Genomic DNA, 26,790 nt, shown 5'->3' on the forward strand with positions numbered 1-26,790 from the left:
TACTCTTTTCTTTTCCTCTTGCAGACCCAGACATCACAAAGCCTGAAGATTTCAGTTCCTTCACTACCTTCCCTCCACCTGCAGAACTCACCCTTCATCGCCAAACACAGGGGGATGGGAGCAGGGCAGGCGACATGAGGAACCAGTCGCTTTCCACTGGAAAGATACTCAACGGGAAATTTGAATTAAGGTTTAGCAGAAACAGGTATTGTTTTTTCACCCTACGCACCCTGGGAATGGGAAAACCTAGACAGCAGCTTGCACAGCTCCACGCTGCCCACCGGAGCAAGCGCATCCTTACTGTGCCAATGTTACTCAACATCAGTATTAAGTTACCATCATCAAGTTGACCACTAGAAAACACCAGCCCAAGCCACATTTGCTGTTAATAAATACTTCAAAGTAAAGGCACTTCAGCTATCTATTAAAGACTGTCAAAAATATCATTGAGGAAAAATTGCAACAAGACCTGCAGCTATAGCAACTTGCTATTATTCAGCTCACTGAAAATAAAACAAATGCTCTTTTTGGCTTGCCTGCTACGTTTTCATTTGTAACCCGAGGAAAATCACCTGTTCTTTCCACCGGAATAAATAATAAAAAAAAAAGACTAAAGAAAAGCTACCTAAAGTTTTCTATTTTCCATTAATTTTTTTTCTAGTTCCTCAAGATTTATTTTTTTCTTTTCTTTTTTTCAGTAACTTTTCTGTACTACAGGGCAATGTTCTCCTTAGCAGTCTGAGCCACTTTTAATTAAAGTAAATAAAAATCCTGTTTCTCAGTTTAAAAGGTAGGAAAAATAAGTTTTTAGAACCACCCTGTATGTCACAGGTTTACTGGCAGAAAATGGAAACTCCGGAAGGCTAGGAGGCTGCAGATGCACCTCAGCTGATCTACTGCAAGTCAGATCTGATTGCAGGGGAATGAGTATGAGGACTAAAGTGTTTGGATTTTTAATGTGTGTGTTTTTAAGAAAAACTAACTTATACTAGGCTGGGGCGGGGGGGGGGGGGGGGGGGGCAAAGAGAGACTTCACAATGGTCTCCTGCCATGCACAAGCTCAAATACAAGATAAGCTAAATTTTAGTTGACCAGAATGGAACTCTCTCCATGCACTCCCCAGTATGAGCTTTCACAACACAGCCCCTTCTTTCCCCCCAGAACAATCAGAACGATTGCAGCTGCAACTTGTAAGTGCATCCTAACTTCACCAATCAACATTGACATAATTTTACTGCATGAAATGCAACCACAAGCTTATTATTTGGTCTAACGTTAGCTGAGTTTTCAGCCTTCTGGGTTTTCAGATCCCTAAAGTTTCCCACTGGAGATGCAAATCCCCTTACGGACAACTGAGATCTACGATGAACTGGCTGCTTTTCTTAGCTGTTTCTCACAGCCTTGGACAGAAATAGCCAAATTCCCGACCCCTTTCCAGGAGTGGGTCAAGGCCTATTTGCCTATTTTGTGGATCACAAGTTGGGAACTTCTGTAAAGCTTTTCCTCACCTTGGGGTGATTGCCCCGGGCAGCCTCCCACAGCTGACCAGGCTCAGGCACAAAGGCCAGATCACCTTGGCTGTGTGTTCCAGTTCAAAAAGAAATAGAACAACTACACACAACCACCATGCATGGTAGCCCTACCAGCTTTAAACGGCTCGCGCCAGGGTTCCACAGAACACGTTTCTTATTTCCAGCTGTATTAGCTGCGTGCTTTGTGATTTATTTTTTTTACAGGGTCCCAATCTGACTTACACAAGGAAAACAAATATGTTAAGAAAAATCTTTCTTGCACCAAAGCACAACGTGGCAGGCCTTGTCGTGTTATGTATTTGAGACCAAATTTAATCAGACACGTTAAATTATACAATGGGCGCTTGCATTTATTGAGTCCAGATGTGGCTCTGAAAAGAGCTTTATAGTATTAGGGTTTTCCCCCCCCCCCCTTCCCCAATTGTTTTTCAATTGACAATTCAGAAGGGCATATGGCACTGCTTAAATAGCTTCCAGGATTTTCAGCCTGACAGCAATAACACAGCAATGCTGACTGCAAATTCGAGCCTTTTCAAGTTCTGGAGAAGACAGTTATTTTCCACTTCCCAAAGTGAAAAATTACTCTCTGTATATTATTCTGTTTTCCTACTACACTGAAACACTACATTGTTTAACATGGAAAAGATGTATATTTCCATCAATTAAATGCACTCCTTTCTTTAAAAAAAAAAAAAAAAAAGTGCCATAATAAAGCTTTCCGTTGCCAGCTTCGTACTAATTACCTTACTGCCTGGCTCTCCAGTCGATTTGACAGGGATGGGGGAGGTTCCTACTAAGCACCCAAACAAGCAGACAGATCTCCTGCTCTATGAACACACTAAGTCAGGTATCACTTGTGCTCCAGCTCATTTACAAGATACAAAAAAAAAAAACCAAAAGCCCCACCACTGCTTATGGTGAAGCAGTTATGTTGATCCCTTGCCTCCCACGGGCTCATCAGGATTCACAAATGAGATGTGTTACATCAACTGCACCGCAATGCTATAAATGAAGCCATTCCTATAGACGTACCTGCAATAGCTGCCACATCTCATCTGTCTGCGAGATGGCTTTGACTATCTCAAATCAGTGTCCTGAGGGCCACCAAACAAGGCTTAAGTATACAAAGACTAAGTAGGAGGTTTTTTATGGCCTGAAAGCATGCTTTTAAAAAATACAGTAGATCCAGCCATTGTTACTTATCTAACAAGATTCATGAGCACTACAGTAAGATTTTAAGGCTCCGTCCTGCTTCTCAGGCTTTTTTTTTTTTTTTTTTTTTTTTAAGGCTCAGTCCTACAGAACTCAGCAACTGGTAAATGAACTAATCCAGCTGAATTGTCCTGGAACAGATTTTCAAAACAGCTTTTATCAGCTGCGTTCAGGAACTGTTGGCAACTCTTCCTATTTCCATAGTACTGTCTCAAAATGAAGGTCAACATAAAAAGGTAGCTGCAGGACACAATATACTGAATGCCACTGCCACAGTTTGCCTGTGGGTGGTGACCTTTGTTAATTTCTTTTTATCCTGTATATTTTTTGGATGTGATAAATACTAGAGTGGGAAGCTGTACAGCAGTGATCACATCATGACTGAAAGAAAGGCGCTTGGCAGATTTCACATGTGAACCAAACACAAACATAGAGGCTGGCTACACCGAGTGTTCAACACAGCAGAAGAAAACACAGCAAAAAGTATTTTCTCAGGAACGTGGACTGCAAATCCTCTGGCTTCAGTGATGTTTTCATCTACAGCAGCTGAGAATGATACAAAAATATGTTCCATATAGTAGAGTTCAAGATAGTTCAACAGTCACTCCTGTTCTGTTATCTAGCAAGCTGTCGCTAACACTTCAAGTCTTTGACACGGGCTCTCTGCTGCTGAAACATTCGTGCTCCCCTGCACGTATTCTTTAACGAATTCACTAACTCCTGCTCCTAAGCTCTTGCTCCTCAAGTGGATATAAAGAGCAAGTGTGCACAACTGTCTTCTATCATCCTAGATAAAACGGGTGTGTCCCCCCCTTTAAAAGACTGGACGATAGGAGCATATAGTCATCTAGAGCTTCAAGGGCATGTCATTGCCTCTTCTCCTTAGGCCTCTCCTTAGAGAGCATCCCAAAATACTCTGAATGGCTTTTTAGATTCAAGTCAACTTTTATTAGAGTGTGTACCAGAACATCAGGCTATTGAAACAGAAATCACAAAATACATAAGTAAAACTAAAGAAACAAAACAACTTAAACACACACCTTCGCACTCTGCCCACTAGACCTTTACAAGTGTTGCCCCGCTGGTGTCATGACACCAAGTCAGCAGCTTTTCGGGCTGCAACAAATTCTGTACATCTGCTCACTGGTAACATCATCTTTCTGTCACCTCTCAACACCAACAAAGCCGCTTTCTGCACTTCTCAGCAGTATCTGTGTCTGCACACCTGGGCCTGACAGAGTAATCCCTCTTCCTCTCAAAGGGCTGCCACCCAAAAGGCAGGAAAACCCACCGTGTCCACAGTTCACCAGTAGCCTCTGCAAAGGCGCAAGACACAAACTCTTTAATATGTTAATGCCATCAGCCAAATACAATCCACAGACATCTGGCACTTCTCTACATCAGTGTCCTTCCAAGATAAAAAGCCTTACAAATTCAAATCAATATTTTAACTACTGCATTGAATTAGCACCTTTCTGTTTCACATCTAATCCCAACTGTTTTCTGTCCACAAACTGACCTGCTCGGGGAAGTGATCTCAACACCATATGCCACTGCTTACCCAAGCCAAGCCAGCTCGCTTGTTTGTCCTTGTCAACACCAGGGCACAGAAAGCTGCCACGGATTTGCTAGCAGCAAACCCCACAACAACTTATTTAATACAGTACAGCCTGACAGATTTTTGTGCTGGGGAAGCCTGTAATGACAGACGTAGTCATTAATCTCAGAAATGCAGAACAGTGTTCTCTAGATCAGAGAATTATTTATATCTTTAGGTCACTTGCCTTAAACCATCTTCGAGGAAGAAGGCGAGTCTTATTTCTTGATTTCAGTATTTATATGCAGTTAGTAAACCCAAAATTACACCACATACCTTGGGATTCCAGCTCTTTTAATCCAACCATCTCACAAAAATCATAAAGGGCTTCCGAAGACTTCATATTTCACTGCAGTAAGTCCACAAAAGCCTCAGTCTCTTAAATAAAAAGTACTTAGACCCTACCTCATTAACAGATAAACCACAATACCATTTAGTATGTGCAAGCACTGCTTTTGCCTCAGTGAGCGAGCTTTGAAAATCTAAAAGGGAAGTAACTTCTGGAACAGAGATCAACCTTATTTTTAAAAAAGCAATAAAAAATTGCTTGCAGGCTTTAAAATCTTTGAAATCAGTACAGCATAAGAAACCTTATTGATCACAGAAAATACACAAGCCCAAGAACACGTAATAATTTTTTTCAGAAATCTTTACAGTGAAGTGACAAGACACTTTGGATTGAGCAAGTCACTGTATCGTTTCAGCCATAAAAGCCCAGTAAAAGCACAGATAAAAGAAAAAAACTGCCCAGAAGATAAATTGTAAGAGGAAAATTAAGAGGACTAGGAAGAAACATGAACAATAACTATTCAAAGAATATTAGGTATTTCAGAAATAAATACATACAGGAGAACTAGCACATCCATAAAACCTATGGTCTTCCACCCAAATTTGCAGCAGCACAGTGGTGATTAAGGCAGGCACAAAGCACCGTGCAAAAGAACAACCCTATCATCAAATCTAAAGTTTAAGTAGTCATTCCTGCTTTTCTGAAGACTGCACATGGCCTATAAACAGGGGGAACAGGACTGCATTGTACCCACTGACGTTAAGATGGTTTTCCTGGCACTCTCCAGTTGAGACTGCGTCTGCAGTCTGAAGCAGGAGAGGAGGCAGATTTGGGTCAGAACACTCCTCTGATGCAGATGCAGAACACAAATCTCAAACAAAGGGCAACAATTAACATAGGAGGAATCCATCTGCAATTAACAGATAGCATTGTCCTAAAAGCCCCGATAAAAGAGGGATAAAGCTCATACAGCATGAATTGATAGCGAATTCTCAGAAAACAGGTCTGACATCAGAGTAGTCAGCAAAGGATTAACAAAGGGCTTGTACTAAAACAAAGCAGGGTGACAAGGCTGGCTGTACCTTCTTCTTAGTTTAAGACACCCAGGTTTTGTTTTGATGCCATCATCTCTGTAACAAAACATGAAAAAAACCAAAGGAAGGCAGCCCACAGCAAGGAAAGGAGCAGCTGAGAAATTGCACATGGGAAAGAAAAAACCTTCAGGGATGAGAAGCACTTCCCACTGCCCAGCCAGCTGGACCTGGACAGCTTGGCAGGGAGAACCAAAGGGAGCCACAAAGTCAGACCCAGGCAATCCCTGCCCTCGCCCACAGGCCAGCAGAGCCCAAAGCTCCCCAGAGCACGTCTCCCTGGCAGCTGCGAGGGCTGGATCCGCACAGCTGCCACCGCAGTGCTGCAACTTGTCACCCCAAAAATCCCAAGCATGAGCTAGAATGTGAACCCCACGCAGGGGGGCTGTATTCCTGGGAGAACCGAGGGCTTACGTTGTGCAGACTCCACCTGCTGCAACTAACCCTCGATCACCAAACCAAATTCAACATTTCTGAAGAACGTAACAGCTGCATGTTAGAAACAAAACTAACCCTCTTTACCATTTCAACAAACAAAATAAGGTGAATTTCAGGGTTTAAAAAGCAATGTTAGAAGTGTTAAAATAGGGTTCGGGTCCATATACAACTAACCTGTGGAAAAATCCTAAGAATAAGTTTTTTGAGCTTTAAAAGACAGGCATGCCAATCCAAAACACATCTGCAGCTACCTGTAAGGCAGCCTGACTCAGCATGACAGAGCTATGAAAAAGGAACAGCAGAGAACTGGATTAACGAGGTCCTGTTGAGCTGTTAAGAGTAACACTCCTGAAATACCAAAAAACAAAAAAAGAATTTGCTAATAATATTAATAATAAAAAGAAGACACCTGATCTTCTGCCACACAATAAAATAATCATTTAGGCTTGGAAGGGACCTCTGCAGGTCATCTGCTCCAGCCCAGCCTCAAAGCAGGTCTAACTCAAATCAGGTTGCTCAAGGCATTGTTCAGTCAATTATAAATGGTTTGAAAGTCACACACGTTGGTTAAAACCATCTACAGCTTAGAATGATAGTAGACAGACTAAAGCTTGGGTATGACTAAGCAACTCTTAAAAGAAAAAAATAAATAGAAGTCCAAATTTCTTCACTGTCCTTAATGACAAGCTGAAATTGGCCATCACCAAGCTGATACACGCTGAAGTACAAGATACTCAATTGACATAAAGAGGCAAGCAACTACTGGCTCACAGAAGGACAAAAAGGAGGGAGAAAAAGTGGAACAGGATCAAAAGGCATACTCCCTATGAAAAAAAAAAAAAAAAAAAAAAAAAGCAGCACTCTTTTAAAGCTCTACAGAAAATCTGGGCTACTTATTCTATGCAGTATATCTCAAATTCTCTGCAAGTGCAATGCCAGACAGTCCCAAGCAACGGTTCCAAAAAAAAAAACCCTATTGAATTTGTAATAGAATAACACAACATAAACAAACTCACAGGACTGTCAGATGAACGCAGTATCTGAAGAGGTAGGAAAAAAACTATAAAAAACCCCCTGTGAGTCACCAGAAGAAAACACTGTGCCATCATCTTCTATCAGCTCCCCCAAAAGTCTATCACACGCCCACAGACCTTCATGCAAGGAAACTGGCCGCGCACATGGCTGCAAGGGTTCAACGGCACTGGAGCTCCTGGCAGTTACACCAGCACATCATTGATTTGCAAGAACCTGAGCAGTGCAGGTCACTAAGGAATAACCCACTCCTCGAGGAACCACCTGGTCTAGAGATAATTCCACCTTATGGGCCTCCACAAGAACAAGACACAAGAGGGCCACGGCCTGAAGAGGAGCTTTAGGAGAAGCAAAGGCCTGACTCACACCTTCACAGAAGAAACCAACAGGTCTCTCTCACAGTCACAATGAACACAATTTATATCCTTCCTCATTTCATATTTCACCCTCGTTTACTTTTACAACCCCATTCTGGTGATAAACCCATGTATCTCAAGACAGCACAACTCCATAATAAGTAGAATGACAGAGGTATTACCCACCTCCTTGAAAGAAAGGTAGGTCAAATTCACTTAAATAACATACAACTACATATAACATACAAGTCATCTTTCGGTGGAACCTATTTGTATCGATATCTGCAATCAGTGCAAGAGTCCAGTGTGGCTGGAAGCAGGAACAGGAAGGATTTAACTACAGCACAGGTATGCCAAAGGTATCAACCATTAGCAACAAAACTGAGCTCACTCCCAGGTTAAATATACAGAGCGGGAATTAAAATCAATGCATTGGTCTCGGTAAAGACTGAGAGAAATATTAATAACTGTAAGCATAACATTTTCTCCTACTAGGACTATGCATTTTCCTTTGTTGTTTACTATCCATTCAAAACTCAAACAATTAAGGACAGGTACGTACCTACAAGACTGCCCCTATAACAAGTCGATGACCTTTTCATAAGTTTAAAATAATTGCAGCATGTATCACTGTTATTATTAAAGGACTGGAGCACAAACTTCAACACTTTCAAACTTCCTTGCAGGTTTGAGGACCAAGATGTGTGATGGATTTTGAGAGAAATTATGTTAAAATGCTTATTATGTCCCAGTCTTGCTTCATTCCCTCTAAGATTTAACTCAATACTGTGGTAAGGATTTGCAGACACCTAACTAATAACTCGCTGTTAGTTTTTCTGAAGTATTGGGCTTTTTTTACAGTAGCCTTCAACCATGTGTTTTAACAGCTCATATTAATCTCTGCTTAAATGCAGTTCACCTAACCATTATGGATGAAGCCGAATTGCATATTTAAAGGCAATTTATGAAGTTCAGTAGCCTGTCAAGTAACTTCTACTGGTCAAATCCTGTCCGAAGCAACTTAACCTGACCTACATTTAAAGCAAATATTTTAAAAAGATTGCTCTATTTTTGTGGGAGAAAATAAGAATGTCCCATAATATAGTTCTCAAGTATTCTTCATGTGTCCCCCTTCAAGGCTTAATTTCTGGACTGGTACATTGCACTACCAGTTTCAAGAATAATAAAAAAAAATATATTTAAATCTCCAGTTACAACAGAGCAAGCATCTTTAACAAAAATCTGTATATTTACCATTACTTTTCTTCATTCACTACTCAAATGTACACAGCCTTGGATGTATTATTTGTGGGTTGTTTTTCCCTTTAATCTTAAATTCAGATTAAATTAGTACTTTCACAAAACCCAGAGAGACTTCTCACTAGTGGAAAATCTGCCATGCTTGTGAGCTTGAAGGCAAAATTCAGGAAGGGAGATATCTGGTCTGCTTTTAATCTCCTATGCTGGTAACACATGACAAAAACAAGTTCTCTGCACCAAAAATTCTACAGTTGTGGCTTTTCAAATGTAGTTAGTTGTATAAATCAAGCAAAATGCAATAGTTTAATATTTTTTTTCTTTCACTGAAGAAACGATATTCTTAAAATCCAAACCATGAGGAGTTACTGTTTGTTGGCAAAGAACTGTTAAAGAGATGGTACAGAATTCACCTGAGAGAGATGATATGTATTCTGTCCAGAAACAGCCAGAAGCTTAAATTCCCTTTTTATTTAATACCCTGGGGGTTTCTCCCCACTTCTCCTTCAGAAATTAAGTTCTGGAAAAACCCTGCTCACCTACTCTTTTTCCACAGACTTCGCATATCCCAGCTCCTCCCAGTGCCCCACAGGCAGTCTCTGGGCAAGGGGCTGTGGGTGCAGCTCACACCCCCATTCTGGGTCGGGGTGAAGATCAGGAGGTGGTGGCAGCTCTGCAGTGCCACAGCCACAGCATCCCACGTTGAGGAAGCCCATCCTGCTTTGCAAATGGCAAGGCTGAACAGGGATGCAACACCCCCTCGGCTTCCACCTCTGTTCCCACCTGCAAGCCCCGGCTGAGCGTCCAGCACAGGCTCACGCTCCCCGGGACCCCAGATCCAGACCCCCAGACCCCCCCAGCACCCACTGTCCCGCAGCTTCTCCTGCAGCAGTAGCTCAAGCAAACAGCTGGGAGGATATGGAGCAAAGCCCCAAACGCCTCAGCGTTGCTCTTGTACAGCTGTGCTGGGCCACCAAGCAGGGGTGCAAACAGCAGCAACCACACCAGGGGGGCTGGAATTTAAAAATAAACAGGCTTCCAAAAGGACCTGTGCAGCAACACAGCAATTCCCTCCTAAAGGCAACACCCAGGGGGGCTGCATACGGTGCCCACAGAGTCCTCATAAAATAAGAGCAGCCCGCAGCACTCAAGTCGATAAAATAAAACTCTACTGCTATGCCTTGTGGAGAATCCTGATTTCTGTTTCCTATGACTCATCTATAAACCCAAAACCTCCAGTGCAAAACCAGATGACAGATAGCAGAGGGAAATTATTACTCGAAAAGTAAAATGTCATCTCCAGACATGCTGAAACACCAAACACCCAAGCCCGAGCCATCAAGGCAGAGAAAGTATTTAAAAGAAAAAAAAACTCCCCACACTTCACACAGGAACCAGCACCCTGCCAGGGCTGCAGATGACATCCTAAAAAGTAGTGGCAGAAACCAAAACGCATTCAATTAAAAAATTAAAATCCACAGTCACTGCCAAGTAAACTTTACAGTGATTACATATGTCACCTTAACAGCTAGCTTTTACATTTCCTTTCGGTTTGGTTTATTCAAGGTAATTCAAAGATAAATAGTTGAAACATCCTAAAAGGACCCACCCTCAGGCTTCCACACTGTCAGTCACAGCTGTTCTAATAGCTTGGAAGGTCTGTGCTTGCCCGAGGACTGAGTTCTCATGCACTACACCAGTCTTCCAAGGAAAAAAGAAAGCAGCTCTTCAGGCATACTTGCAACCTCCTGCTCCTGAGCTGACCTATGGGCTAACCAATGTAATTAACATTGACCGGGTCCTGAATTATGCCTTTTTCCCTCAGTGTGAGGCTGCAGGGCCACAGCTGGAATCTGACACATCCCTTACACCACACTTGAATCCAGCTGCACTGCCATCCGCCATCTGTACTACAGCGGCTCTCCCAACCACCGCACTTACAGTCCCTCTGCACCGCTCTGAGCATTTTATACAGCACACAGGAAGAAGAAAGACCTCAACCACTGCAACCCTTTCCTCTGGCAAAAAAGAAAAAAGTACCTCAACATGCATTCACTCTGCACAGAAGCAAACTGCCCAGTTTGTCAACAGCATTACAGATAATACCGACAGAGACAAAAACACAGCCCACAATCTAGCGCAGGTTATTTTTCCATTCTGCATATTATTATTTTTTTTTGACAAAGCAAAACTCTGAAGTCCTTTAAAAGAAGAACAATGTACTTCCATTTTAGAACAGTTTAACTGAAAAGTCTATTAAAACAAGTTCTCCCTTTTGTCTCTAGTACTGAAGTTTTAAATTGTTTTAGAACCATGACCATTTACATAAACAAAGAGGGGAAAAATAAAAACATGTATGGAGTGATAAATACTATAAGGAAAATACATCACCACTCCTTTCCATCTGACCTCAAACATAAAACAAGAGGGAAACAATGACTAGCCCCAATAAAACTTTAAGCTGCCAGTCATATTTGGTTTGGAAGTCAACCAGTCGCCCTACCCAATGGGTTTCCCAAACAAAAACTCTCACCGCTATAAATTATCCAATGGAGACATCACAGCATGCTTTCAGCAAGCAGTGGAAAAGTTTAGGAGTTTTAGCTTTTTACACTGTCATTTTTCTATACTATTTGAAAATTAAAACTTACGAAATTCAGGGGCATTTGCCACTCAAAGAAAGCTTCCCTCTGTTGCTGATCCAGTCCATGTTTCATACTGTACAATTAATTAATAGCCAAACTGAATTCGAGAACACACCCAGCTCCCAGTTTTTTGCTTCAAAGTCCAGGCCACACAATTATATAAAGGATGCCTAAAACCTTTAAGACTTGTATGTTTTCATCTAGCTTAAACTTTTTATAAGAAGTGTTCTATGTGCCTACTAGAAAAGGTAAAGAACCCTGGCAAAACTATGAATATGTTTTGAGATATTCCAAAAAGTTTTCAAACTTGTTTCAAGTCTCATTCTCCTGCCATCCACCAGATATGTTCAGAAATAAAATGTGAGGCATTATTTATGTAAATAAATGCCCACAGCTTGAAAACAGTAGGACTTCCTGAAGAATGTTCCCTTACCCTACTGCTCCAAGTGAAATACCCAGGGAGCCAGCTAGGACCTCAGGCGGACAAGCCTGGCAGTGGGAAGCAGCGTACGAAAAGACCACGCTCAGACCCCGTGCCCCCTGCCCCTGTGCAAGGGCACAAAGAGCAGAACTGGTCGAGTCCCCCATTGCCCAAAACCTATGTGACAGGAGGTAGGAAGGAAAGCAGCAGGAAGGAAAGTATCATATGGGATCCACAGCAACTGCATCATCTTTGAAGAATGACTATTACAGTTTAAAAAAAAAAAAGTCCTTTCTCCAACTGTTTGGCAAAATGCAGTCTGCTTATGTCTCCCTCTTCTCAGGATAAGGAAATGAAGAAGATTCAGCTGGCATTTGATCCAGAAAGCCAGTCCAGCACACAATGTTTGACAAAATGTGAACCGACTGCTCCACAGAGCTGCCTCCTGCACCTCTGGTACCGTGGCACTGCAAATGCAAGGCAGAGGGTAGCTTCTGCTCTGGTATAAGCGATCCTTGCCAACTGGTCCACGTCCGTCCACTGCAACTGCTGGTGGGACAGAATATTTTTAGCATTCGGAGCTGTTATTTGCTGTCAAAGAGAGACTGGGGGGGAAACTTTCTCAATGATTTACCCTGTAAGTTAAAGAGTGCTAGTATCCATGTAAAGCACCAGCCTTGGGGCAGAAAACAACACAGAAAAGCAGACTGGAACTCATGAACCACAACAGAAGAGAAAGGGACCAAGAACAAACATCAAAACAGGACACAGTTTTCTGTCGATCCTGAGTCCATCCCCAGCCTACCAACACCGAAGACTCTGAAGTTCAACAGTGGTGGTTTCCCACAGCATTTCTCTCCTTATGTCTAAACCCACGATGTGACAACTGCTAGCTCTGAAACAACTGCCTTGGCAGTTTGTCTTAATGGAAGGACAGACTTACATTAGGACTGCTGACACGACACCCACCACCTCCACTTCGCCGTGGCTGCAGCAATCACTGCTCATAAAGCAGTTCCAGACTCTTCACAGCACAGTCTGTTAAAGTAAACCAGCATCGATTTCTGCCTGACTAAGCAGCAAACTGCTGCAAGCAATTCCTGAAACCTCACAGCTCAAGCCTGGGACAGACTGATCTGGTCAGCCACCCCAGTGTGGGCTGTTTGTAATACTGAGTCAGAGCCTATGGAAAACCAGCTGAACTTGGCCTTCACTACTCCCTTTGCCTCAGAGTCAGCTACAGCTCACACGTCTGGCTTCAAATCACCACAGTTCCATTGGACAAGCGGGGATTAAATATCAGGCATTTACAGGAGTGATGCTCTGCCCTCAAACAGGCGTTAAAAAAAGGAAGATACGTACCATTATACATATGGATAATTATGCATTTAATGTTACAGTTTCACTTTTCTAAACAAATTTAGCACAGAAAGGAAGAGACATTTTCAACATTCACTGCTCAGAAAAGCAGTTTAGAATTACTAGCCCTCCTCCACAAAGCTGTGCACTGCTTGCTAACTGGGAATCACAATCTCACAACAGCGTAAAACACCCACTTTATTCCAAATGCTTCAGGAGGTAACCCCTTTCCAACAAAACAGAACAGAAAACAAAACCAAACCAAAAACAAACATCAGTGGCTTGGGCGTTTTGCCCAAGTCTAAATGTATAAACTCTCATTATCATTCCATGATCTGATAGGTATTATAGAATCATAGAATCATTTAAGTTGGAAAAGACCTTGAAGACCATCAAGTCCAACCGTTACCCCAGCACTGCCAAGCCCACCACTAAACCCTGTCCCTAAGCACCGTGTCTACACGTCTTTTAAACACCTCCAGGCATGGTGACTGCACCGCTTCCCTGGGCGGCCTGCTCCAACCCCAACCAAAGCTCAACAATGCTCTTGGTGAAGAAATTTTTCCCAATATCCAATCTAAAACCTGCCCCGCTGCAACCTAAGGCCATTTCCTCTTGTCCCATCACTTGTTACTTGGGAGAAGAGACTGAGCCCCCCATGCCTACAGTCTCCTGTCAGGGAGCTGCAGAGAGCAATAAGGTCCTCCCCCGAGCATCCTTTTCTCCAGGATAAGCAGCCCCAGTTCCCTCAGATGTTCCTCACGACACTTGTTCTCCAGACCCTCCACCAGCTCCATTGCCCATCTCCAGACACACTCCAGCACCTCAGCATCTTTCTTGTAGTGAGGGGCCCAAAACTCAGGACAGTATTTCATTATTGTAAAGCAGCATAACCAAACTTTTTTCTCCAGGCATATCAGAAGGGATCAAAATTTGGAAACCAAATTTTACAGTCTGAAGAAAAAGAAAAGCAGCATCCTGCTCTCAGGAAAAAGCTTTATACATAAAACAAGACTACAGTGCAACAGTGAAAATCAAATTGCAAGGGGTGCATGCCTCTGAACTGTCACGTGTTAAGAGGAACAGATTCACTGCAAGGAAGGACCTTCAACATGGCAATAGGAAACAAACTGTAAATACAGATCTGCTAAGTACGTAATGTCTATGTCCCATGGAGCTGGACACTCAAATTTTCTGTCCTTCAATGCTCTATTGCAGTAAAGTGCTCTGTATCATGCAGTATCAGAGAGGCTGACAGATGTTTTCTGAAAGGTGTTCTGAAATTTCAGAAGGCGGGGGTTAATGCCTTATTGAGTCAGCTTGTGGGTCACCATGTGCTAGTCCTTGGCCCACTTTTACCAAAACAGCTTTTTTATGTATTTATATTATCATGGACATTGACTAAACACTCTGCTCTAAGACAGTACTAAAACTACGCTTCCATTAACATCACATTGCAAGTATTCCCTTAAATATTTGCATGCCCATTGCATTAAAAGCTCAAGTTCAGAATCAAATGTTTTCTTATTTAATGTTAAACTAGTCAGGAACTATAATTTGGAGAAGACTAAAAATTTACAGCTAGTTTAATTTGAAAGCAGCTCATCAAGCACTTGTAGATGCTAATATAATTTCGCAGGTGGTGGATTGTTTTGCAGTTGGAGAGTAAAAATTGGTTTTGGCTTTAAGACTTCAGTTTTTAAATTCTCCAGACTCCAGCTGGTTTCCATAATTGTTTTATACGATGACAGAAGAAGAGAGTTTTGTCTCTGTCTTGGAGATGGTCTTCCAAGTTTTGAACTAATTGCTCTACAAGCTGAGGCTGGTAGAAATTAAAATATCGGGCTACCTGTATGTCTTGAACTACTTGGTTTGTGCTACACTGTATTGCAGTTCATATTATGTAAAAATATCTATATGCATTTTGGTATTGGCACTAAGCATCACGATGGCTGCTTGCTGTAGCTTAAGTGCTTTTTAAAGCACCCCTCAAATATCTTTATCTCCTGGAATTCCTCTTGCACAAATGTTATCTCTTAATTAAGTGGAAAATACTTCCTCTTTTGATGAAATGCGACTTACTCCTATATGCCTACCTCCTCATCTCCAAATAAAGCTCATTTTTTTTAACAACTCAGTTTCGTATTTCAGCTGAAGTTCCTCTACAACCTTCACCCTATAGACAATCCACAACCAACCCTATAACATCAAGGGCAGAGCCACAAAGAGCCTAACGGGTTCTTTGCCTAAAGGGCAAAACCAGCTGCAATCAGACCCACTGGCATGTACCCACAGCAGGCTGGGAAAGCAGTTCAGAGCCACAGGTCCCAGTATTACACAATGAGTTCAAACACACACAAAACAATAACATAAAACCACAAAGTTTCTTTCCGCTTCACTCCCCTCTTTTTTTTTGTTGTTGTTGTTGTTGTCCATCATATGCAAAAGACATATTCTAAATCCTCTGGCTTGGGGATTTTTTTAACACTATGCAAAAACAGATGAGAGGGACCACACTCTTACATTAAAACATGATGCAAGACAAGAACAACACAGAATGTTATCCTATACTATGGATATGCATTATGGATATGCATTTTTCCTTGCCTTCTAAGAGCAATTAATTCCATCGGTGTGTATTAGTATGTATTAGATTTACACAAAACATCTCTTTACCTAGCAAACATTACCATTCCTGAGCTAGGTGATAAGCAGTCATGTGGCACAATGCTCGTTGCATTCAGCATCACCTTCCTGCTTAGTCATCACTAAGTGAGGGCCCTCTGGACTGACCTGCAATTACTTGATCTGAAGTACAAAATAATTTATCTTTTCTTAAGCAAACCGGCCACTTGTGATGAGCCAATTCAACTGTTCACAGTTTCCTAAAGTGAGGGTATAAATAAGAAGTTCCAACACTCAACCCTCACAGCAGTTTTCTCAATCCCAGCTGGTCTGATGCAATGTAAAATAGGAATTGCAGCAGCTTTTACCCATACCAAGTGTGTTTTGGCTACTCTCATGGAAGGATTCAATCACATTCAATTACTTAATTGCACTACAAAATCAAGATTTTTTTTTCTGAGATAACCTGATTTGAAAAGTGTCTAGATTGTATAGATCCCTATATGGCACACTCAACTATTGTTCTTACATTCATTTTCCTACTTTTTGAGGAAGAAAAAAAAACAAAAAACAAATCCAACAAATATTTAAATCCAGAAAGAATGTTTAAACAATATGTACGCACAGTCCACACACCTATAGACTACTATATATATAAAACAATAGGGAAGGACACTTACAGAATTGTAGACTGAGGCTCAAAAAGGCTAGTAAGGCTGCCAAAGCCAGCAAGAACAGAAAACGATTTCGGAAAAGCATTATTATTCGTTCTGCTTTCTCTTCATGGTTTCATCTTCATATATCAACGGTTCCTGCAAACAACAAAACATTGGCATATGTATTTCAGCTGTGGAAGCATCAGCTACAGCAAAGAAAATTCAAATACCCTTCTGACAGTGTCAAGTTATTTCTTAAAGGAAAGCACATGAGGCAATTCAAATTGGCAACAACAGTATCAATAAGTTATCTTCACCCCAGTTACGAGAATAACTATATTTCCACAAGATAGAACTGTCAAGTAAATTAAAAAAAAAAAAATATCACCATTTCCCATAACATTTTCTCCTGATGACACAGGGTTAAATGCTTATGTCACAACATTGTCAGTAGTTCTTTAACAAAAGTCTCTTGCCCCTATGCAAAACAAATCACAAGAATATTATTACTTAAGGGCTCTCAGGAGCAATGTGGTAAATCATCCCCAGAAACAAAATAATCCCATAACATGTTAAAAAGGTACACACACACACGCTTTTAAATATAAGTTAAAAAATAGTTTCTCTAACTGGGAGCTCTTTTACTGACATGAAGTTCGTAATTCTTACTCAAGAGAATAAAGAGTAAGAAAAACTACCAATACCACTACAGAGAAAATGGAAAAGTATATTGATTTAGGATTAACACCTGGAATAATTCTGTGTAATTATTTTTAAACAACTGTTTTGAGAAGAATCAGGATAATACATTTCAAATCAAGAGTATTTAATAAAACTTCAGAACTCAAATCTCATTACAAAAGTTAAAAAAGGATAAAAAAACCCCAGCGCTCTCCTGAAAATACCCAAACAAGAAGCAAGCACCGTTAGGAGAAAACACACTTTTCCTTGCAAAATGACATCCCGAAGTGCACAGAATTTGCTGAGTGCCCTGTTTTTACAGATGTCCTTTCTCCATTGGAAAGTGGCCCTATATAATGGGGGGGGGGGGGGGGGGGGGGAGGTGAGTGTATGTGTGTTCTTTACCACTACACACTACTATTTGTTTTTTTTTAAACAACCAGCTGCTCTTGGGTGCAAAAGATGCCTTTTCCTAGCACTGACAGCACATTGCAGGAAATTAGTTAGTCTTGAAAGAAATCTGAGATTCCCAGATCCTTTGAACTGAGCTCTGTTTATGCCAGCACATTCAAACATTTTGACAGAAAATAACTTTTTTTCCCTACCACTGTTTCTTTTTGCCCCAGCACTTATTTGCTTACAGAAAGAGATCCCTCAGGCTTCTTTCCTGCTTTTGAGAATGAAAGGCTTACATATACATGTAATAAATACATACTTGCTTATCAAAACTCTTCTTTGTTAGTTTATCAAAAATTATCTTAGCAAGATTTTAACCTCTGTCTCTGACCACTGATAAACCATGTAAAAGCACAATCTCAAAATTCAGATTTTTTTCCCAGCCATTAATTTTCTCATTGGTATTTGAAAATGTCTCATGAATCACTGAGCTTATTTTACCTATTGTGGTTAGTCTTAAGAAAAGTTCTGGGATCTACAAGTTGTCCCCAGGTGACTTGTATATTAAGAAGCAATGGGACCCAGAGCATAAGTGGTGATCGTCCAGAAATAAAGGCAGTGGGACTTGCCGTAAGTGAAAAGTATTATGCATGGCCATTTTGCAGGATTGAGGTCGTTCCATTTCATTTTACTTGGAGAACTACCTTTACAACTTTTGGAATTTGTGGAAAAATGGAAAGAACTAGAGATTCTGGGAAGCAAGAAACCAGAGCTATTACAGTATTTTTCCAAAATGCCAACAGCACCATAAATGGCATGTGCAAGCAGTCATAAAGTTTTAAAAAGAGAGAGAGAGAGAGAGAGAAGGAACTATTTTAACAGTCTCAGTTTCACAAAATCATAGCTCATCCTGGAACATCTTCGTGAAAGTATGCTGAAACTAAACTGAAATTAAACAAAGCTGCAAAGGGGAGAAGGTATAAGGATTAATGTATATAAAACACCAGGAGAGAATAAAGCAGTTAAAACAAACAGATGGCAGAACAGAAGGGGAACCACAGGAAAAAGCAAAGTTAGACTTAGCAGGGAGGAGAAGGTAAAATCTATTAAAAAGCTCTCAGGAACAAGAGGTCTTGTGCACAGTCTACATTCATTAATACTTTTGTTGCATTAAAAAAAAGTTGCCACAGAAAAGGAAAATTTACAAGACTGGAAAAAGAGAGATCATACACACCTCATATTAGCAAAACACTTTAAAGAAAAAACTTAAATCGGCTTCCAGCCCTATTTGCAAGATCAGAAGCTTTAAAACATTCAGTTTTAAATGCAACACTCAAGAAATTCTAAACCAGGTGGAAATATTTTTCTTTTAAATATACTTTGGCCTGTTAACAAATTCAGAGTTGCTGTGTTAGAAGTTTCGAGGAATAGGAACAGCTCCCGTGGAGCAGCTGTTAAAGAAAAGCCTGTTGATAGTTTGTCATCAGCTCCGACTTGATGCCAAACTGCTGGGAATCAGGTGAACGTACGTAAGACCAAGCACTGAAGCCTCTGCTCCTCAGCGCTGGCACACAAGGTTCTCCCAGGGAAAAACAGCACTTAGCCAGCACGTATTAAGTGAAGGCAGTACAATAAGCATTGTAAGCACTCACTGAAGTGAGCACTTGTAAGCTGAAAAAGATAAAATTGAGCCAGGGGAAGTGTGGATAAAAAGCTAACCAACCTTATCTCCCCGCAAAGCTATTTTTACATGCAGACGGAACAAAAAAAAAAACAACACACCACAAAATGCATACGGGGTCTCCAGAATGTACTACCACCTAGCAAGAGGCTGCAGAGCATCTGCCGCTAACGTGGCATTTAGAGCACATCGATCTTCACCCACTTACTCTGCGCAGGGGCCAGGCGCAGGCGGTGCCCCAGCCTCGCCAGCTCCGTGCCGTAAGCTCTCGGTCCTCAGAGATCAGTTCTATCAACTACTGACAACGCCGCCTCACTCGTCTCCAGAGATGGGCCTCGGCGCTTTGCTTCAGAGAGAAATATGTAGTTATTGCTTTTAAAGGTGAGTAAGCACCGAACCACTGCAGAAGAGGAGCAACTCAGCCCTGGGAGCAGCAGTGTTCTGGCAGCAGAATCTGACGCCTGTCAAAAGGAAAGTGATTTATACTCATCCCTGAGAACAGGTCTTCTGCTTAAGACCAAAACAGCCTCAAGTTGTGCCAGGAGAGGTTTAGATTGGATATTAGGAAAAATTTCTTCACTGACAGGGTTGTTGAGCATTGGAACAGGCTGCCCAGGTGATGGAGTCACCATCCCTGGAGGTGTTGAAAAAACACATAGATGTGGTGCTTAGGGACATGGCTTGGTGATGGACTTGGCAGCACTAGGTTGATGGTTGGACTCAATCTTCAAGGTCTTTTCCAGCCTAAATGATTCTATGAATCTATGTTTCTATGAATGCAGGACTTTGATAAAGACCATCTACAGAACCCCAAAATTATTTTGGTAACACTAATTATAAGCGTGGCACACACAAGCAGTCCAGACATCCTGAAGGACAGTTATTAATAAAGTATCCTATATATAAAATGCAGATAAACAAAAGGCTACTTCTGAGCTACCTATTGCAGCATACCTACCTACGCACAGAATTTATCTTTTTCTTTTAAACCTGATCCAAAAGTCTCAATTCATCAAAACATGCCAGAATGACTCACAGCATTTAGAGCACCTTCAGCTCCTACCTGATCTCACAAGACAGTGCCGACACGTGCTAGGGTGAGCTGCTAGGCTATTGCAGCTCACGCAAGGGTAACCACAGCCTTACAACTGAAGGCCAAGCCAGGGAATCAGGAAGGCAGCCAAGCTCTAGGCTCTTGGAAAAATTTGGTCAAGTCACATTCTCCGTTTTAGGCCATTTCACTGGAAGAGTTAGTAGCTACCTGGAAATGCTGGGACACGTCTGCTAAGAGCCCAGGCTAGGCACCCCGCTCCCAGCAGCCCAGCTGCCACGACTAACCTACTTCTTGCCCAGCTAGCTGGGTATTGCTAGCTAGTGCTCCCCAGGGACCCTGCCCCCAGCAAGCCCTCCGCCTGTGTAAAATACAAAGATGATGTTTTTTGCAGGGCTGGCTAGCTAAGCTGTTTCTTCCGACTATTTTAAGTCAGGTCCTGCAAATAAATTGACATCGATGCTTCCAAAGCACTTGTGACGTTAGACATGACACTAAACCACCACTGCCAAACTTCTGCGCCAACTGACTGATACTGTTCCATCCTCCAAATCACCCGCATCCATCTAGAATACAAACCTACTGTCTAGCATGAAGCGTAAGCACATTATTACACTGACTCACCATGACAGCTTAAATGAATTTACTTGATTAAAATAGCATGTCTCCATAAATAATCAATAGTACTCTTCAAAGTCTGCCTCAATAAAATTACTGTATTTATCTGATGTGGTACATCAAAATGACATTGTCTACTGAAAACACAAGCAAGAAAAAGTGGTTGCAAAGGAACAGGAAAGAGAAATGGTGACTTTGCCCAAAAAGGAAGGTAGCATTAAGTCTGTACCTAACTATATGCCAAAGGCAGACAGAGGTATATTTTCTAGCAAGTTTACAGACCCTAGGAGGGAGCGCAAAAAGCCTACAGACAACATAAGGTTTGGTTTGGAGTAACATTCACAGATAATTTTAGAAAAAGTCACGTAAGAACACGGGGACCCACTTACTAGTCTGAGGTCTCTAGATTGCAGAAGACAGTTTTTAATTGTAATTGCTGTTTGATGCATCTTTTTCTTTCATCTACATCTGCAAGCTTATTTTCTGACAAAATCTGAAGACATCTGAAATGAAGGTGACAGCTCCTGATACAATTACAATGAAGACTTCTGCCTTTACTTTCACTTTAACTCATGATGCTCTATCAATTATTTCCCAGACATCTGGCAGCAGACTACTGGGCAGTACATTTTTAATCTGCTAAAACCCACAAGTCCAGCCGTCTGAGAATGTCTGGATGCTGAAGCACTTCATACTCTTGAATTGGAAATTGCAGAAAATAGTTGTGTCAGCAAGTGACACAAGCCAAACCTTTTCTTTGGTGTTTCAAAGAATTTGCTTTTTTTCCTGCAGAAATGAAAAATAGTGGCTAGGATTTTGTGGTTTGGAACAAACTGACCAGTGCTACAGTGATCTATGGCAAGCACCAGAACAGAGAGGAGACAGAAAAACTCGGCAGAACCAATTCTCCAGTCAGCACGACCTGCTTAGTTACTCATGCTTGTAATCATCACATTAAGGAAACTCTCACAAAACCCCTGCAGATGGCTGAAATGTCAGCAATTTGAACTGGACATATGATTTCTGCAACACAGAAGTTGCATTTTGCATAGCATCAGAAAGTAAGAAGCTAGCCTCTGCAATATTGTTAATCATAATTCTTCATTTTTCTATCAGAAAGAAACAAACATTCCCCTTTTTTAAAAAAGCATTTATGAAAAATAGGTCACTTGGCATAAAAAACTGCATTTTTGAAAGAAGTAAAATCAGCTCATCATTGAAAAAATTAAATAAAACCTGCTCAGTACTGTAACTTATGTTAACCCACCCCAAGACTTAAACTGGAAGTTAGCAACCACAGGAAACACGGAACTTAACTGACAGTACAAACAGGTCAGCAGCCTCATTTAACAAAACAAAACAAAAAAAAAAAAAAAAAAGAGAAGGAAAGACATGGTAACAGAAGTTGACATGTACCACCTCATGAAGGAACAGCAGGAAGCAACACCTATCCAATAGAGCATATCTACATGTTGGTATGTAAAAACTAACAGCTACTTAAAATTTTATTTTCAAAGTACTTAAAATTTTAGCAGCAAGCATCCAATTAAAAAAATACTTTTAGTATTTAGAACATTAAAATAGTTACAGCTTCATTTCTTTTTTTCTCCTGTTCCAAGTTTCTTCCTTATCTAGGCAGTTCTAAAATCCTCATACTAGCACATCTGGTCTGGAGATGTGCAAAAGCTATTGAAAATGGCACAGCTGTATTGTCTGTCAAAGCAACCAACACAAGCTCTCACTTCATAAAGCTAAGGGATGAAACAGAGCTCTTGCTCAAACAATTTTGTCCCTCTCTACAGCACTCTATTTTCACTGTGCAGCAAACCTACCACTGGCTTTAGTAAGGGGAAGAGTTGCTTGGCGTTCAGAAGTGATGAAGGGACCATTAGCCATACCAAAATTTGACCACACCTTGAAGATAACCCACTCTTCTCAAAATAAATGGTCTGCTTGCCTCTCTTAGCTTTTAAATCTCAAGGTGTGCAGGCAGATAACATAGTGAACATTCTGAGCAACTTTCTCCTAACCAGCTCTCAGGTTTGAGCAGGACTGCCATACAGTTTTACGCTGGAAATTCTGGGACAGCAGCCTTCAGCTTACAACTTCAGCCTACATCCTTCAAGGGACGTTTTCCAGCTTTTCAAGTCCTACTCAAATCGCCGTTATGAGTTGCCTTCTTTCAGAGATCGGCAGCTAAAAGACACAAGCAGACCAAGTTTTTACATAGTTTAGGTTTGCATTTGATTTTTGTCAGTCCAAGTCTTTAAAATAGAATTCTTTTATTTAAATTAGAACCTACAAGTCTATGAATCTCTTTACACTGGGCAATAAACACAGTCATGCAGAGACATAAATATTCAAGTTGTGTTTAGTACATTAATGTTGTAGTTAATGTAATGTAACTTTATAACATTACAACTACACTTTATGGGTTTCCCAGCATTAGAAGTCGACTTATTTTTCAGACAGAGATCTCCCGGTTTCTGGAGTCTCCTTCGACATATCAATTTTATGATGAAATTATGCCCATGGTTTCTTGAACAAAGATAACTGGGGGAGGGGACGGGACTGTTAAAAAGCATGAAAAGCTCATGAAGTGTTTGATTCTTTTATCTTTTCACACTTCTGCAAAGCACCGTTTAGGTGCACCAGCTTACCTCCCCTGTACTACGACCGCTAACCACCTTGCAAGGAATCACTTCTAAAAGCAAATGCTTCTGACAATTCAAACAAGAATTTTTGGAAGAAATACCATAATTGTGACCTGTAAACAGCCTTTTTGTACAGAAACATTTCAAAATCACACTTAAATACACTTGAACACCAAAGCTATTTTTTTTAAGACTAAGCACAGTAATTTTTGGGGTGTAGTCACTAAAGGGCATCAGTACTGCAGTTCTTTCTACATAATCAATAGTTTCTAGGCCAATTAATAAGGAAAAAAAAAAAGTAAATGCATGAACCAACAGAGAAAAAACTATAGAGACAAAATATAAAGTACTATAAATACATGACTCCTTTGTGATAATGCCATTGCCTTAGACCCCTATTTTGCTTCTCCAGCCTCTCTGCTATTCCTAAAATTATCAGTATACAGCTGCAATTCAAATATAATTTCTACGTCCTGCACATCCTTCCCATAAAAACAAATAAATAACTAGAAACATTTTAAATTTAGTCTCCCCCTCTTCGCAGAACACTTAACCTTTAGAGATTCAACCTGGAGACAGTTTACTGCCTTCGTGCCCAGGCTCTGGCAGCATTCTGACAGCAAAGGCATTTTTCCTCCTACCAGCTTCCCTAGTTTGTTTATAAAGAACATGAAGTGTTCCCATCAGCCAGGACACAGAGATGACATTTCCCTGCCTGGAGGAACTTACAAGAGTCTAAATTAGCTCTGACTGTAAACAAAGAGGAAAAGTAGGATTGCACATAGAAACAATTACGGACCATTCATTGCAACCTGTCTGTAATCTCCCTGATGTTCTACTTTGTGCCAGATTTCGAGATCTGCTCAGATCAGAGGACAACAGGATGGTCAGGATCAAAATTCATGCTTGCCAGCTCATGCATTCTCTCTCTTTTGATTAGTGCTTTTAGTCATCCTCGTTAGTCACTGATGCGCTGCTGTATCACTTCACCCCAGGGGGCTCAGAGCTGAGACAAGCACCCCTTCTGCTGAATTCTGCTTCACGTCAAGGGGAACAGGCAGGTAAAGCTCCACACTGTACTCCCAGGAACCTGTGAACTCCAGCCCTTCAGCAGAGACCTACACTGGTGATGACTGACTACTGACCTCGGGGTTCCACATGACAGGTATGCGGATCCTGCTTTCCACCAGCTGTAGAGAAGTATTCCTTTACTTTAGTAAGTGCCACACGGTTCTTCCCCTCCTTGCTAACTCTGTCATCTATCACTGCAAACCATCTCCACCCTTTAACCTGGTCCCTTTTACAGTCTGTACCTCCACATATTTTCAAGTCCCCAACTGATTACTGTCTCTTCACCCTTCCTAGTAGGTTTTGGATAATCTCAATTCTGTCAGTACCTATATATTAAAAGAAAACATCAAACCCACACCAAAAAAACACAACAACAAAACCTACATACAACATGTACCTATGCCAAAGGTACATATAACACACAGTATTTCTCTTTCCTTGGTTATTCACCAAAATTGCTGTAAGTGTACAAGTTGGAAAGAAATCTTAATCTCTTTTGGTCAGCATTTTTTTTTATTTAAGTCTGTATTTATGTCACTGCCTGCAAATACTAAATATGACCCAAGCTTTAATTTTGCCATTGTTGGTTGCATCCAGCATAGGACGCATAGGACTGCATTTGTAGGATGCATCCAGGAAAGACCTGGTGACAGATGCTACGATGCCACACAATGTATCTGGGTTACCTTGCTGGGCTTGCCTCTAAAGCAGCATGCTGCCGAGCAAGCCATCAAAACATAGGGACAAAACCACACAAGCACAGATTTCCATTGGCTTTTCCTGCTTCAGAGTTTACAGAGATCAGGTGCTAAACCCAAATACGCCCCCACTACAGCTTGTTACAGTCAACTTACACCGCTGCAGTTGTTTTTTAAGTTGCAATGGACATATAATCAATTTCTACAAACATCAGAGCAAATTACAGGCCTTCACACATCCTTGGGTTTCACACCTCTACATTTTAATAGAAACAAAAATCTGAAGTCAATATGCAGTATCTTTCAGTTTTCCTAATGATGAATACGTAATTAAGATGTGTTGAACTCCTACTAGGTAAAAAGCCTACGAGTAACAGGAAAAAAGCATCACTGAAAGTTCATTAGCAGCATCTCCTCCTGTAGGAAGTAAAAACAAATTGGAAACAAATCTGAGTATTTTGAACAAATATTTTTGTTTTCTGTCTGACAATACAGAGAACCTGCATGTAAATACAAAACTTTACAGTAGTTTCTAGGTCACACACTAGTCTGCCCTTGACCACTGCTTTGAGGACAGGGTTTATACAGAAACATATTTGCTGCAGATTGATTCTCTGATATAGACAAAAGATTTTAGAATGTGTCCTTGCACCTCACTAAAATAAGAAAAAAAAGCCCCATGAAAGTTCTACTACTAACAGCATCAAAAACAAGCACATGCTTCTGCCACGTGCATTTTTGTTACACTTCAGAGTTTCTCTTGCCGTTGCCTTCCCAAACCTCCTTTCCCTCATCTCTGCCTATCAGGACTACTCATTTTATGCTACACCTGCTACCAACCTGCTCAAATGAATCGAAAAGCTAAAAAAAAATAAAAAATAATAAAAAAAAAAAAGTCCCCAGCCCTAAGGAACTTACACTTACACATTTTAGATTAGCAAAATGAAGACTGAGAAAGACCACTTCATTCAACAGGAAGAAACCCGCAGTTCTACCACTGCTGTAAGGTCTCTCCAAGCGCAGCAGATCCTCTGAAGATGGATGTGGTTTTGAATTTGAAGCTGCATTTTGAAGAGAAAATGCTATAGCATGTGCTACTTCTTGTCAAACCACCGAGAAGCTTCACTGCTGTGTTAAGCCTATCAATAAAATCCAGTCTATAATAAAATCTGTCCAATTATAAAGATCTAAAAAGTCTTTACATAACTTTGGAACACAAACTGTTCCCCTTTTTAAAAAGTCAGACTTCATGGCATTCCCAAATCATAAGTACTATGAAGACTACTGCGATTCCTTTGCTTGCTGAATACCTCCTCTCTCATTTTCACATTCCTTCTAGGAATTTTTGAAAGTTCCCACGCTTTGGGCTTTGGTTTTCCAACTATGGTGATTTTATAGGTCTCATTTGGTTTACTTGTTTGAACAGCAAA

General features: G+C 41.0%; 1 protein-coding gene across 9 annotated transcripts in view; it reads right to left on the reverse strand.

Annotated features, from left to right (window-relative positions):
• PXYLP1 (2-phosphoxylose phosphatase 1) overlaps positions 1-26,790 on the reverse strand; it is a 64,419-nt gene that overhangs the window by 24,928 nt on the left and 12,701 nt on the right. For 5 of the 9 annotated variants that reach the window (XM_080410332.1, XM_080410329.1, XM_080410327.1 and 2 more), the window contains one exon: positions 16,535-16,666. The exons of 1 other annotated variant lie outside the window; for it this stretch is intronic. In XM_080410332.1, the coding sequence (XP_080266458.1) occupies positions 16,535-16,613 (79 nt within the window). In that variant the 5' untranslated portion in view covers positions 16,614-16,666. Of the gene's footprint in view, positions 1-12,321; positions 12,420-12,813; positions 15,167-16,534; positions 16,667-19,476; positions 19,615-26,790 lie in introns of those variants that run through there. 3 more of the 9 variants (XM_080410330.1, XM_080410326.1, XM_080410325.1) reach the window with 3 other exon arrangements.

Source organism: Falco punctatus (genome assembly GCF_963210335.1).
Source record: "Falco punctatus genome assembly, chromosome: 13".
NCBI classification, from domain to species: Eukaryota; Metazoa; Chordata; class Aves; order Falconiformes; family Falconidae; genus Falco; species Falco punctatus.